The 14,008-nt window shown below is 28.8% G+C and overlaps 7 protein-coding genes and 1 pseudogene across 8 annotated transcripts, besides 4 other annotated features; 5 read left to right on the top strand and 3 right to left on the bottom strand.

Moving 5' to 3' along the window:
* Positions 1–111: part of a mobile genetic element that runs on past the window's edge.
* A 472-nt stretch (positions 112–583) lies between these two features.
* Positions 584–1,288, top strand: TVAGG3_0513070 (t-snare proteins family; the record flags this gene model as incomplete). The annotated part of the gene is made up of 1 exon (XM_001329242.1): positions 584–1,264. The coding sequence occupies one exon, from the start codon at positions 584–586 to the stop codon at positions 1,262–1,264; it is 681 nt and encodes a 226-aa protein (XP_001329277.1).
* Positions 1,289–1,805: 517 nt separating this feature from the next.
* On the top strand, positions 1,806–2,414 carry TVAGG3_0513060 (small Rab GTPase Rab6a; the record flags this gene model as incomplete). The annotated part of the gene is made up of 1 exon (XM_001329241.1): positions 1,806–2,414. One exon carries the CDS (start codon positions 1,806–1,808, stop codon positions 2,412–2,414), a length of 609 nt encoding a protein of 202 aa, XP_001329276.1.
* A 134-nt stretch (positions 2,415–2,548) lies between these two features.
* TVAGG3_0513050 (uncharacterized protein) lies at positions 2,549–2,797 on the bottom strand (the record flags this gene model as incomplete). The annotated part of the gene is made up of 1 exon (XM_001329240.1): positions 2,549–2,797. The coding sequence occupies one exon, from the start codon at positions 2,795–2,797 to the stop codon at positions 2,549–2,551; it is 249 nt and encodes an 82-aa protein (XP_001329275.1).
* A 33-nt stretch (positions 2,798–2,830) lies between these two features.
* TVAGG3_0513040 (uncharacterized protein) lies at positions 2,831–3,127 on the bottom strand (the record flags this gene model as incomplete). The annotated part of the gene is made up of 1 exon (XM_001329239.1): positions 2,831–3,127. The coding sequence occupies one exon, from the start codon at positions 3,125–3,127 to the stop codon at positions 2,831–2,833; it is 297 nt and encodes a 98-aa protein (XP_001329274.1).
* A 1,061-nt stretch (positions 3,128–4,188) lies between these two features.
* Positions 4,189–4,226: a mobile genetic element.
* A 1,179-nt stretch (positions 4,227–5,405) lies between these two features.
* Positions 5,406–5,442: a mobile genetic element.
* Positions 5,443–6,427: 985 nt separating this feature from the next.
* Positions 6,428–14,008: part of a mobile genetic element that runs on past the window's edge.
* Positions 6,633–7,298, top strand: TVAGG3_0513010 (uncharacterized protein; the record flags this gene model as incomplete). The annotated part of the gene is made up of 1 exon (XM_051237005.1): positions 6,633–7,298. The coding sequence occupies one exon, from the start codon at positions 6,633–6,635 to the stop codon at positions 7,296–7,298; it is 666 nt and encodes a 221-aa protein (XP_051094829.1).
* Positions 8,072–9,047, top strand: TVAGG3_0513000 (Prim-pol domain family; the record flags this gene model as incomplete). The annotated part of the gene is made up of 1 exon (XM_051237004.1): positions 8,072–9,047. A coding segment is annotated over one exon (976 nt), but the record flags the coding sequence as incomplete, so codon positions are not given.
* Positions 9,947–10,264, top strand: TVAGG3_0512990 (uncharacterized protein; the record flags this gene model as incomplete). The annotated part of the gene is made up of 1 exon (XM_051237003.1): positions 9,947–10,264. One exon carries the CDS (start codon positions 9,947–9,949, stop codon positions 10,262–10,264), a length of 318 nt encoding a protein of 105 aa, XP_051094827.1.
* Positions 10,682–11,438, bottom strand: TVAGG3_0512980 (annotated as a pseudogene). Its single transcript has one exon. A coding segment is annotated over exon 1 (757 nt).

Raw genomic sequence — 14,008 nt, 5'->3', positions numbered from 1 at the left:
CCTCCTCTAATATATCCTTTATTTCCTCATTTGTGAATCCTAATTTTTTAACGTTGTTAGTTTTGACGCTCATTTCATACAAAATAAAAAAATAAATTATTCAAAAATGTAAGACATGAATTTCTAATTTCTTTGATTATGACTCCATTGATTCCATTCAGGATTTAAACAATGTTTAATTAATCGCAGAATATCTGACATCATCTATATATAGCTTCTTTTATAAAAGATAAATAAATTATTTTAATGATTTATTTATGTTTGGGCTGAGTGTAAATGTCTTACAATTTTGAAAATTTTTTAAATCTTGATTTATTCAAAAACGTAAGAATAAAAACCGTAAGAATCATACATTTTTTACTTCATATGTTAAAAAAATGATACAAAATCGCTCGATATTGTATGAATTCTTACGTTTACAAGAAAAGTCACTAAACCCGTCTACATATACTACTGAAAAATTACTCAAATTTGTCGAATGAAACCTCTTTTTTTAAGTTCCATTTTGTAACTAATCCTTTGTACTTGGAAAATCTTGAATAAAATTTTATAAGTAAAATCGAAACGATTATTTTCCATTTCAATGATTGATCCTTTCATTGTAGCACAGCAAGATGTAATATCTGATATGGAAAAGATCAATACATTGCTTTCTACGCGCAATGATATGATTCATGACTCCAGAGGTATCAATGTTGATATTTTTAATAATCTTGGAGTTCAATCTCAAAATTTAATTCAAAACGTTAAAGAAAATCTTTCGGATTTAGATGGGGCATTCCAACAAATCCTTAAAAATCCTAGTAGATTCGATATTTCAGAATCAGAATTAACAAATAGAAAAAATTTCTTAGCATCATACAATCAAAAGCTTGCACAGTTCGAAAATCAACTTAATGAACAAAATTCACATCAATTTCCTCAGTATATGTCTAATATTCAAGGCTATCCTTCGTATGATAGTGAAAAGAATCCAAAAGGAGACCAACAGTCTCAATTGTATCAAGAACATTCAGAACAAATTGACGCAATAGCTGATAATGTTACTGCTGGACTTCTTTTGGGTAGAACTATCAATGCCGAACTTGCTGACCAAGAACAACTCATTAGCGCACTTGACGATGATGTTACAAATGCTAGTGAAGCAATGCAAAAGGTTACAAAAGAAATTAAAGCTTTAATTGAAGCAGAAGGTAAAACGCCCACCTGCTTGGTATGTATTTTATCTGTTATTTTCATTGTACTTCTCTTCTTTGTTATTTAAATAATATTTGCTTGTCTGTTTTATTAAATTATACATTTTTATTAATGAAACTTTAAATTTGAATTTCGTTTATAGGTATATATATCATATATCTAAAATAAAGTAGATTTATGTATTTGAATTTTTCCAAAAATTTTTTGAAATTCAAAAAATTGCTAAATTGTTCTAGAAAATCATTTTCATAATTCAAAATTAAAAAAAAATTTGGAATTTTTCGGATAAAACTTTATATTCCAAAGTGTATATTTACATTCACTGAAAGAGTTTTCATTATAGAAAATTTTATTGTAGATTTATATTGAATCAAAAAACGAATTTGGACTTTAAAATCATCCTCATTAAACTACAAAACTATAATAAAAATCATTACTTACACTGATGATCTTTAAAAAGAGTATTCCCGATTGAATTTCATTAGATATCTTATAAATTCTAGTATTCATATGAAAATACCCTATATTGTCCAGTTAAATTCGCTATTCTTTCAGATCAAGGCAAATCGAAATAGTAAACCGAACGATAATAAAAATAAATTTGAAGAATGAAAAATATAACATCAACTCCATTTCATAAAATCATTTTCATTGGCGACTCATCAGTCGGCAAGACATCCATTATTAACCAATACATATATAATTCTTGCACCCCTCAGTATAACTCAACGATTGGAATAGATTACCTATCAAAGATAGTCAATGAAGCAGATAAACCAATACAACTTCAAATATGGGATACTGCAGGACAAGAGAAGTTCCATTCTCTTATTCCTGCTTACATTCGCTCTTCTACAATTGCAGTTCTTGTTTATGATATCACTTGCAAACAAAGCTTTGACAATATTCAAACCTGGTATCAAATGGTTATCAACAATGCAGAACCTGCTTTTATTATTGTCGGAAACAAGAGCGATCTCGATTCCGAAAGGGCGAATTCCATTGAAGAAGGTAAAAAGTTTGCAAACCAGATTAATGCTAAGTTCATAGAAACATCAGCCATTACATCTGAAAACATTAGTCAATTATTCGACATAATCATTCAGATTCCAATTCCAGTCGAAGAAGTTGCTCAGGAAGAGAAGCAAGTAATGATTACAATCCCATCTGATAAGATGGATACAAAGGCTCCACAGAATAATGGCTGTGGATGCTAATTTCTCATTTCGAACTATATTTCGATTATTATGTATTTTATTTCAGATATTTTAAACTATTTTATGTCTATATAAAATTAAATACAGTAAAAATTAAGTAATTACTCATAGGTTTACAATATACAAGTAAATTATTAATTTGATAATCTCCTTGGAGCAGGGAAGAGTTTGAATTCAAGAATTGAATTAATTTTCTCTCTCATATTTGACTCAGGAGGTACACTGCTTGAAATAATATCAAGAAGGCGTTCTTCGTCATGATTTCCTCCTAAATACTTATATATAATGTCTGTTTTCCACTTGTTATCATCAATGATATCAAGATAATTTTTCTTGTCCATGACTTTCGATAGTTCTCTGCTAAAATCATGGAGAGAATCCATGTCAACAAAGTTCTGAAATGAACTTAATGTTCTTCATGAACTCGTAATACTATCATTTGTATTTGGATCGAAATTCTGAAGAATGTCAATTTCATCAATAATTTTTCGAATGGATAACTGAAGATATTGAAGTGCAGAAATTCTATCCATGCAATCAGCTACTTGATATGCTTCGGCGTAGATATTATCTCTTTGAAGAATGTAATATCTGCCCATAATTAAATTTCTTGATCTCCTTTCTTGATCTTTGATACTGCTTATACGAGCATTAATTTCATCATTTGTAAGATTGAGAAGAGTTGAGAGATGCTCAATCCTTTTTGAACTCATGAAATATTGAACAATAAAAAGTGACAAATTTAAATATTCAATTTTTTGAAACACCTTTGAAATCAAGGATAAATTATTTTAATTTCATAATCATTTCAAATTAAGCATATATTGAGTTGGAATTAATTTTAAAAGTTGCAAAAATCTTCAATGAACGAACGCAAAACCGATAAAAAACTTCAATACTTTACATTGTTGTTTTTTTGACAACAGTGGCGGTTATTTCAATCATCCGAACGTAAATCAAGATTTTACTTCACTTAACGCATTTAAATTAGACCTGAAGAAAGTAACACTAATTATCAGTTTAATATAATGGCAAACTAAAGTTTCTTGATTTCTCAATGACACACAATGAGCTTTCATGCAATTTATCTTCAACCAATCGAATATTTGAATTGAAATATGGTAGAAGACTTAATCATAAGTTTAAGGATACATTTTTTATGTCAGAATTCGATTAAAAACACTTATGTTGAAGTAAACCCATTGATTAGTTTATCACTTAATACACAAATCGAATAAAAAGCTAATTTAACATCTGTATATATTAACATAGCTGTTTTATTAAAATTGTTCATTAATAATTGTCATAATGCCTTTATGATTTCAATCTAAGTGTTTTTTCATACAGGGATCTGAAATGTAATATATATTTGGCTCTATTTGACTATCACTTTGAATTTGAATTCATTTTTGAGAACGGTTATATTAACTTATTTAAAAAACTTACGTACAATCTATAAGCTCTTGATAAGGGTTTCGTTTTGCGAAAAAAACGTACAATACGCAATTTCGCTAAAAAACATTTAGCTAGCAATTTCGACCTTTGACTCCACTCAAGACGTCACTTTTTTAATTTTGCGGTATCATATTTTTGGAAAATCTTTATGAATATTATATAAAAAGTCTCTTTAATATCTATATTTCATATTTTTATCGATTTTTAAAGTTTTCGCGAAAAGTATTCAATTATTTTTGCTATTTGGTCGGGTAAATGTCAGATTTGCGACATTTTCTGATATGATATTCAGATTCTACGTTGATAATAATGCTTATAGTGTTGTAAACAGAAATTCATCAAAAGTGACACATCAGAAAAGCTAAAATATTGAATTTTTGGAACTTTTGATAGAGCACGTTTTTAAATATTAATTAAAGTAAATGTATATTTTGTAAAGATTCTTTTTAATAAAAAAAATAAAATTTTGAAGAAGAACACAAAATCTTCTGAAAAATAATATCACATAAACTCATATTATTTTCTAATATATAACTATTTTATATAAAAATCAAATTCAATGATCTTAAAAGCGAAGGATAAACCTCAAAATTTACGAATATAATGAGTGGGAATATAATGCTTATCTATCATAAAACCATATGAAATATCAATTTTTGCTTTACGCCTAATTTTTGACGACAATTAGCAAAAAATGTTAAATGTTAACACTCAGTCCATTTGAATATGAAAAATAAAATTGACTTTGATTAAATGTTTTTATTTATCATGCAATTCTTCTTGCAACCAAAGATTTGAATAAAAGTTCAAAAAATAAGATAGCTTAAAAAATAATATACGGTAGTGTTTACTAATAGATGAATAGTATATAAATTCTATTAAAATGGATTTGATCCAAAAAATATAAAACCAAAAATAATTGTTATAATTTAAATGAAGAAGTAATTTAAAACGATTTTATTTATGATCAAATTTTATATATTTTTTTGGATCAAATCCATTTTAATAGAATTTATATACTATTCATCTATTAGTAAACACTACCGTATATTATTTTTTAAGCTATCTTATTTTTTGAACTTTTTATTCAAATCTTTGGTTGCAAGAAGAATTGCATGATAAATAAAAACATTTAATCAAAGTCAATTTTATTTTTCATATTCAAATGGACTGAGTGTTAACATTTAACATTTTTTGCTAATTGTCGTCAAAAATTAGGCGTAAAGCAAAAATTGATATTTCATATGGTTTTATGATAGATAAGCATTATATTCCCACTCATTATATTCGTAAATTTTTGAGGTTTATCCTTCGCTTTTAAGATCATTGAATTTGATTTTTATATAAAATAGTTATATATTAGAAAATAATATGAGTTATGTGATATTATTTTTCAGAAGATTTCATTCTATATGCCTATGAAAAGTACTCTCAAAACCAACTTTTTCCTAATTATAATTAAATCTGGAATATTGTATTATGCTTAGTATTATTTCATTTTTCTCATTCAATTTAGAATTTACAAATGTCAAAAAATTGAGAGCTGTCACTTTTGATGAATTTCTGTTTATTACAATAGAGATTAAAAATCTGATTTGTGAAAACATCTCATCAGTTTCTAGCTAATTCAAAAATCTTTACTATCTTATTCGATTAAAATGAAAAGGGAATAGTTTTATTATGCTTTAAATGACAGCCTTATAATATAATCATAGTTTTCGCTCAATATGCAGCATTTTTTTTTCGAAATCTATGGTCAATGTCCTAAATACTGATTGCTTTGCATTCATATCTCTTACATTTTCTATACCCACATCACTATTCATTGCTATTCCTATCTTTTTCATTTTTGTTTGTTTCTCATAATTTCTCAAAAAACACGATAACTTGATATTTGTAAATATCATACTTTATAACGTAAATAAGAACTTGACCTATTATGAAAAGCAGTAATGAAAAGAAAATCTGAAATTCATAGTAGTAGGGTATGATGGGTTATGTGACTTTTTTTGTAAACGTAAGAATTCATACAATATTGAACGATTTTGTATCATTATTTTTAACATTAATTTTAAAATAATTTATTTTTTTTATTCTTACATAAATGACCCAACAAGTAAAACCAGATAAAATAGATTATCGAATTTTAGAGGATGGTGTTCCTGTTTATATTCAAAGATTTAAAGGGAAGCAATATTATAGAATTCTTAATCCTGAATACATAAAACATTTATTTAAAAAGGAAGACTGTGAATTATTAAACGTTAATGAATATGAAACCAATAAATCAAAATTGAAATATAAATATATTGGAAGTGATGAAAGATGCACGTCTCTCTTTCCATCATTACTGCATAACCGCATTTTCTCAATTTTAGTGGTTTGTTATTTTTAGCAAGTTCTTGCATCATTTTTATCATTTCCTCCCTTGTTATGATTCGTGGTAAATTTTGAGCTTGTGGGGTATCCATTTATGATAAAAATAAAAATTTAAATTATGCCGTTCTAAAGTTTGAGACAACATGACATTTTGACAACAACACAGGAGGAAGGCAGTTATGACTTATTTTTGAAGAACTGAAGGTGCTACCATGTTACCATGTGCTACCAGGTCATTTAACTTTTCTGAAAAAATGAGACAACATGACATTTTGACAACAACACAGGAAATGATTTGTCATGACTTCATCGGAATGAGTGTAAATGACCCAAAAATAAAGTTAGTTTTAAAATTATTTTTTTATTTTGTATGTAAGAACAGAAATGTCAGTCGAAGCAAAAACATTCACTAACAAATCTAATGGCGAAACATTCACAAAAGGCAATTATAACGGTATTGAAGTCTTACGTAGAGACAAGGATGGTTACATTAATGCAACAAAGATGGCAAGAGAAGCAGGAAAGTTAAACCATTTAAACAGATTTCTCAATAGTGCTAAAATACAGGAAATTCTTGAGTTTTGGATGAATGAATACGGTGGAGCCAAAAGTGGCTCGACCTCAAAACAAGCATTTTATGAGCTTACTAAGGGTGTTATAAATGAATTCAAAGGTATTTACATACATCCTGACCTCGTTCATTTTGTTGCTGAATGGTGCTCTGTAAAGTATGCATTTTATGTCAAAGATATTATGGACTCCATAGACAAGAAAGTTCATGAGAAATTAGATGAAGAAGAACTTGAAGATACAGTAGAGAATGCTAAACCTTTGTTTGAAGAAGAAGTTGGAAAAATGTGCGAAAAACAATTAGAACATGAACGTGAGTTATGTTATGGTTATAGAGATTCTCCATACGAACTAGACCAATGGGAACAAGAAAATTTAAAGAGAGAATTTAGAGAATATGAACTCGCTAAGATAGCATTAGAAGCTGCAGAAAAGAAGTTAAAAGCTTGGGGTTGTTTTGTACAAAAATATTGTGAGTAAATGAACCATTTATTTTTATTGAATTCACCAAAAATCATTTTTAGGGTAGATGGTTAGATCTAACCTCATTTCTAACCTCATGACATTTTGACAACAACACAGGAGGAAGGTAGTTATGACTTATTTTTGAAGAACTGAAGGTGCTACCATGTTACCATGTGCTACCAGGTCATTTAACTTTTCTGAAAAAGTGTGACAACATGACATTTTGACAACAACACAGGAGGAAGGCAGTTATGAATTATTTTTGAAGAACTGAAGGTGCTACCATGTTACCATGTGCTACCAGGTCATTTAACTTTTCTGAAAAAATGAGACAACATGACATTTTGACAACAACACAGGAGGAAGGTAGTTATGACTTATTTTTGAAGAACTGAAGGTGCTACCATGTTACCATGTGCTACCAGGTCATTTAACTTTTCTGAAAAAGTGTGACAACATGACATTTTGACAACAACACAGGAGGAAGGCAGTTATGAATTATTTTTGAAGAACTGAAGGTGCTACCATGTTACCATGTGCTACCAGGTCATTTAACTTTTCTGAAAAAGTGTGACAACATGACATTTTGACAACAGTCCTGGAAATATGATGCAGTCCAAAAATAAAGTTAGTTTTAAAATTATTTTTATTTTTTTATTTCTATATAAATGACGGCAACAAACAACAACAGCAACTATATCGTTTCTGATGAAAAAGTTATTGATTCATTAGTTGAGGAATTAGTTGTGGCAGAAACTAAAACCCTCAACGAAAGAATTGGTGAAAACATGATTGATTTACATAACTACCTCAAACATGATGGAGGAAGAGGAAGGAAAACTGGTACAGCTTTATTAGTAAATAAAATTTCAAATTTAACGATTATAGATGTTGATATCAATAAATCATACAATGATGAACTTAAAGAAACAGTTAGAAAAGACATTTTATCAAAACTTTCGGATAAAGATGTTATCGTTAAAACTGCATCAGGAGGTCTTCGCATTTATTGCAACACTAATTTCTTCTATTCAACCTCGAACAGAATGATTAAATGTTATTCCTGCAATGATTATGATATTGATATCATGACTTCTATTGATGATTCAAAGCGTTCTTTAGTGGTTATGGCTGATTCAAGAGTTCGCAAGAATGCAACAGAACCAATCAATACATACTCATTCATTCGTGGAAGTTATGATTCAACATTAACTAGAACAGTGAATGATATATTAAATGATTTGAATATTAAGGTAAGAGTTGAACAGAAGAATGAAGAAATAAAGACTATCATGAATGAAAACAAAGATGTAAACATTGACGATAAACTTGCTCAGAGCATAGTTGATGGCATCTGTGATTTTGAAGTACATAATGATGGTGGAAACATGAATTTAGAAAAAGAAATAACATTATTCACACTGTTTCAAGCTATTAATTCGTTACCTAATCATTTAATTAATGAAGCATACGATAACGTTTATAACTTCTGCAATTTAACAGAAAATGCAAAAAGTAATTTTGAAAAAGCACGTAGTAGATATGCATATTTAATGACTTCTCCATTTGTTTTGGTGAAGATTCTAAAACTATATCAAAAGGAATATTATGATGAATACGTTTTACCTTTATTACGTAAGCCAAAAATAACATTTGATATAAAACTTGATGACTCGTTTTTGATAACAGATATTAGACGCAAGGCTGAAAAACATCAGTATAAAAACAGTTCTGAAGTAATTGAGGATTTATCACGTGTAATCCGTTTTGTAGATTGTGGAAACAAATATTTCATTCAAAAGGACTATAATATCCACGACAAAATGAATCAAATATCATTCGTTCTTCAATCAAACATGAAAGAGTCACTCAAAATGATTAAATTATTTAAAGAAGAAGGTAAAACAATAACAGCATGGGACGTACTACTAAATCAATTATCCTCATTAACCGTTAAGGGTGTTTGCTTTAAATCTGATTCCCCAGATGTTTTCTCAACGTTTCAGGGTTATAAATACAACATTCTCGAAAAACCAGATTACTCAAAAATTGAGATGTTTATGAATTTCATTAAAGAAGCCATTTGTGATAATAACGATGAAGTGTATAAATACCTTCTCGGCTGGATTGCATCAATGATTCAACATCCTGGAATCAAGAATGAAACAGCAATTATTTTGAAAGGACTTCAGGGAACAGGTAAAAACAGATTCACAGACATTATTTCTGAACTTCTCGCCGGTTATTCATGTAAAAACATTACTGAAATAAGTGAGCTAACGGGTAATTTCAACTCAGTAGTTGAGAATAAAATGTTTCTTGTACTTAATGAACTCAAGAATGTTGGTGAAGATAGACTCGCAAACTTCAACGCTTTGAAATCAATTATTACGGATAATGAGATTAGAATTAATGAAAAGAATCAACCCAGAAGAACTGCTCAGAACGTTGCAAACTTCATTTTCGTAACTAACAACGTCTACCCTGTCAAAATTGAAGTTGGAGACAGAAGATATGTAGTTTTAAGGGTTAATGGTAAATTCAAGGGTCAATTTGATTACTTCAAGAATTTAATGGATTCATGCACAAAGGAATTTTATGATAATTTACTGACGTATTTTATGCAATATGACCTTTCATCATTTAATGTACGAATCATACCGATGACTGAAGCCAAACAAGATTTAATTGAATTATCATCAAATCCTTTAGATGTATGGATAAATACACATTATGATGAATTGTGTGCAGGTATGACGTGTGAAAATGCTCTATTCTGCAAACCATCAGACATGAAAGACAAAAACTTTCAAATGAGTATTAAGGATAAATGTGATAGGAAACATAGAAGAATAGACGGTAAACAAACATGGTGTTATGTTTTGAAAGAAGAAATGAAAGGATTATATAAACAGGTTGAACCAAACGATAATGAGGATTCATTTACTGACGATGAAATACCTGTAAATGAAGCTTTATAAAGTATGATTTGAATTTATTTTTGCATTAATCCTCCTGTGTTGTTGTCAAAATGTCATGTTGTCACACTTTTTCAGAAAAGTTAAATGACCTGGTAGCACATGGTAACATGGTAGCACCTTCAGTTCTTCAAAAATAAGTCATAACTGCCTTCCTCCTGTGTTGTTGTCAAAATGTCATGTTGTCACACTTTTTCAGAGAAGTTAAATGACCTGGTAGCACATGGTAACATGGTAGCACCTTCAGTTCTTCAAAAATAAGTCATTATTGAATAACCTGTAAACATTAACGTAAACATTTATTTCTGCAGTTCATTCATTACTTCATTACCTAATTAATTACAAACATAAAATATATTTAGTTCATTCAATGAACGTGGTAAGCCTGCAAAGTAGGCTCAAGCACATTCAATAAATGGGTACCATGCGAATACAGTCATAAATGGTGGCATATAATCTTTACCCAAGCCTGTTGGATTTGTTGTGAAAGTATGTGAATGATTTCCTCCTGGTTCAGTTGGTCGAAAAGTCTTTTTTGCTGAATGGTTATAATCTGGAGATAAAACGTCATTGCCAGCATAATATTCTGAGTTGTATAATGGATGGTCTCTTAATGAGTGACTATGGTCGCCAGAAAAGTTTGTAGTTCCTGTATGAGTGTGCGGGGTAAGTTTGCTTCTTTAATTTTCTTCGAACCTCCTGTTTGCTTTGAAGAGTTCGCACAATAGAGGAATTTATCTACAATCTGTTCCCACGCACCAAAACCTAAAACTTTTGAAGGATTTGTTGAGTTCATTGACGTATAAATAGAACCAATGGGGTAAATCATCTCAAGAATTGTATTTAATCCATTATGAATATTGAATTTATTATATAATATTGAATTTGGGTGAGTATTTAAAACTGGTCTTGTTATCAATATTAACGTATTATTTTTGAAAATTGCTTTTCTAACATCTTGAAATTTTGTGATTTCAGACCAGTTTCTTCCATCACTACTGATATTTACTAAATCACCACATCCTAAAGCAATGAAATACCCATCAATATAAAATAAATTTGTAAATCTATAATTTCGAGTAAGTTTTGGAGTGAATGAATAAACCAATTCCCAATTTGATAAATCCTGTGATAAATAAATATGTCTGTTATAACTTACAGGATATGAATAGACCATTTCACCTGAAACGAGAACATAAACATTTGATCCATAACATAAAGCTTCAATGTCTCCATCAGCTTGAAAAATTTGTTCAAATTGACCTTGTGATATTGAAGATGATCTATAAATTTTATCATTTTGTAGGATAAAATACATGTTGTTAATGTAATACCACTTACTTGTATAATCAATTTTCAAATCTGATGACATCATACTAAACATATAATAATTTATCCCATCCTCACTAATGAAAATTTGATTGACTTCATAAATTAGTACCCATTTATTATTAACACATCTAATAGGATTATTTGGATATTTAAATTTAGCATCTTGATTTAAATTACATTTGAACCATTGGATACAATCGAATGAATAACAAGGGCAAAAATCATCTTCAACCGTTATCATTCCCATAAATTTACCGTTATTATATTCAACATATAAAATTATTGGATTAATGATTGGCTTTCGTGTATCAGGATTCAAAACAGATGGAGTAAATGATTCATAGTTTTTAAAATCATTTGTTTTAAAATAATAAAGCACCCCAGCTGTATAAAATAAATACATGGTCACTCCATCGAAGCATAACCATTCAAAAGAATCTATATCAAAGGTTTTATCTGATGATTTCATAAAATTTAAAAATGGTGGAGTAAAATAGACCTCTGATTGTTTTATTTCTTCATTAACATAAGTTTTATCTGCTTTCTTCTCTAACTCATCGTTAACATATTCCTTATCTGCTTTCTTCTCTAACTCATCGTTAACATATTCCTTATCCGCTTTAAGGTCTAAACATCCTGAAACCCATCCTGTATCGGCTTTAGTTTTTAAAATCTTTGATGTCCATTCATGATACCATTCAACCATTTCTTTAATTTCATTATCTTTTTCGTTAACATATTCCTTATCTGCTTTCTTCATTAATTCACTAGCCATAAGTCCCTTATCTACCTTTTCTCTAACTCACTGTTGACATATTCCTTATCTGCTTCTTCTAACTCACTGTTGACATATTCCTTATCTGCTTTCTTCATTATGTCATTTAGGAAACCTTTTATGAATTCCTCATTTAAATTAAATCTTCCAATCTTCAAAACTTTAGGAAATGCATTTAATGCGTAATATCTGTTCTTCTGGTGGAATTGATGTTATATCATCCGTTATACCTTTAATTTTTGAATTCATAAATAAAATTTCTTTTATATTTGATATCACTGCACCACCCTTGCAAACGAATTCGAAATGGTCATTTTTCAATACTATCTCCAAATCTCCATATTTCAACCTTTGCGTTTGTTCTGCCGTCTTTGAATTATATGCATATATGGCGTATGTAATGGTCTGAAGGTGCCTTAAGTTGCTGTGGTTGCTGTTGTTTAATCATTTATTATGATTTAAAAATAAATATTTAATCTGTTATCTCATCACCTATTTTTTCTATTTGAAATTGCCATAATATTTCATTCATGAATTCTAAATCACAATCAAATAGGTCAGTTATTCTAAATTTAATATTTGATAAATCTTTTGAATGAAGAATAAATGAATTCCCGGATAATTGAAACGGATATGATAAAAAAAATGTTTAAGTTGATGGATAAAATGTTTTGTATTGATGGGTAAGAGTTAGGGTCTAATGTTTGATGTGAAAATCTCATTGGGGTATTAACTTTATCACATTTGATTAAAATGAAATTGGAACCAGTGTCAGAATACAAAACATCCCCAACATCTTTTTCAAAATTTAATATCCCCAACAATGAACGAAGATGAGGAGTACAAAATTTAATTTTCAGCGGAATTTAATAAGGTTATTTATTTCATCAAGTTCAAAAAGTTTATCAGGTTTTGATTTAAAATTTTCTTCATACCATACGATAAATGATTCATTTAAATAACTTAAAATCATGTTAATATCCCATTTCGTTATCACATTATTTATATACATATCATACGTTTTTTCATGGTCATCTTTAATAAATGATATATAATCTGAAGGGTCTAAAAGAATGGGATTAAATTTACCACTCACAGAAACGAGAGTAACATTATAAATTCCGCTAACTGTTAAATTTAATTCACAGCTATTATTCGAAATAATATTGATAATTGACATTTTTATTACGATTAAAAATATGGTAAAGCGTTATTTTCCAGTGATAAATAAAACTAGAATAAGATTACCTCAAGAATTCATAAATTCAACGAATAAGAAATTCATTCATGTTATAAATTTTAGTGTTTTCAGAAAATATGAGTCAATGTCATATTCATCATCGGGTTATATTTCACTTCATTCAAATTTAGTTCAATCAAACCCATATAATGACCATTTCATAAGATTTTCAGATGGTATTAAAAATGTAATTGATAGATTAAAATATGAACAGATTGACAATATCGAATTTTTGGAATTTTGGTTTAAATATCCCGATGGAAAAAAGATTGAAGTTAAAGATAAAGCTGATACTATAACAAAAACAATTACAATGACCGATCCAGATAGTGGGGAACAAAAAGAAATAAAACAAACGATAGAAACTGGTGAAAGGTCAATTATTATTGATTATGATTCA

Source organism: Trichomonas vaginalis, chromosome II (assembly GCF_026262505.1).
Source record: "Trichomonas vaginalis G3 chromosome II, whole genome shotgun sequence".
NCBI lineage: Eukaryota > Parabasalia > Trichomonadida > Trichomonadidae > Trichomonas > Trichomonas vaginalis.
The sequence above is the reverse complement of the archived record's forward strand: the minus strand, read 5'-3'. Positions and strand labels throughout refer to the sequence as shown.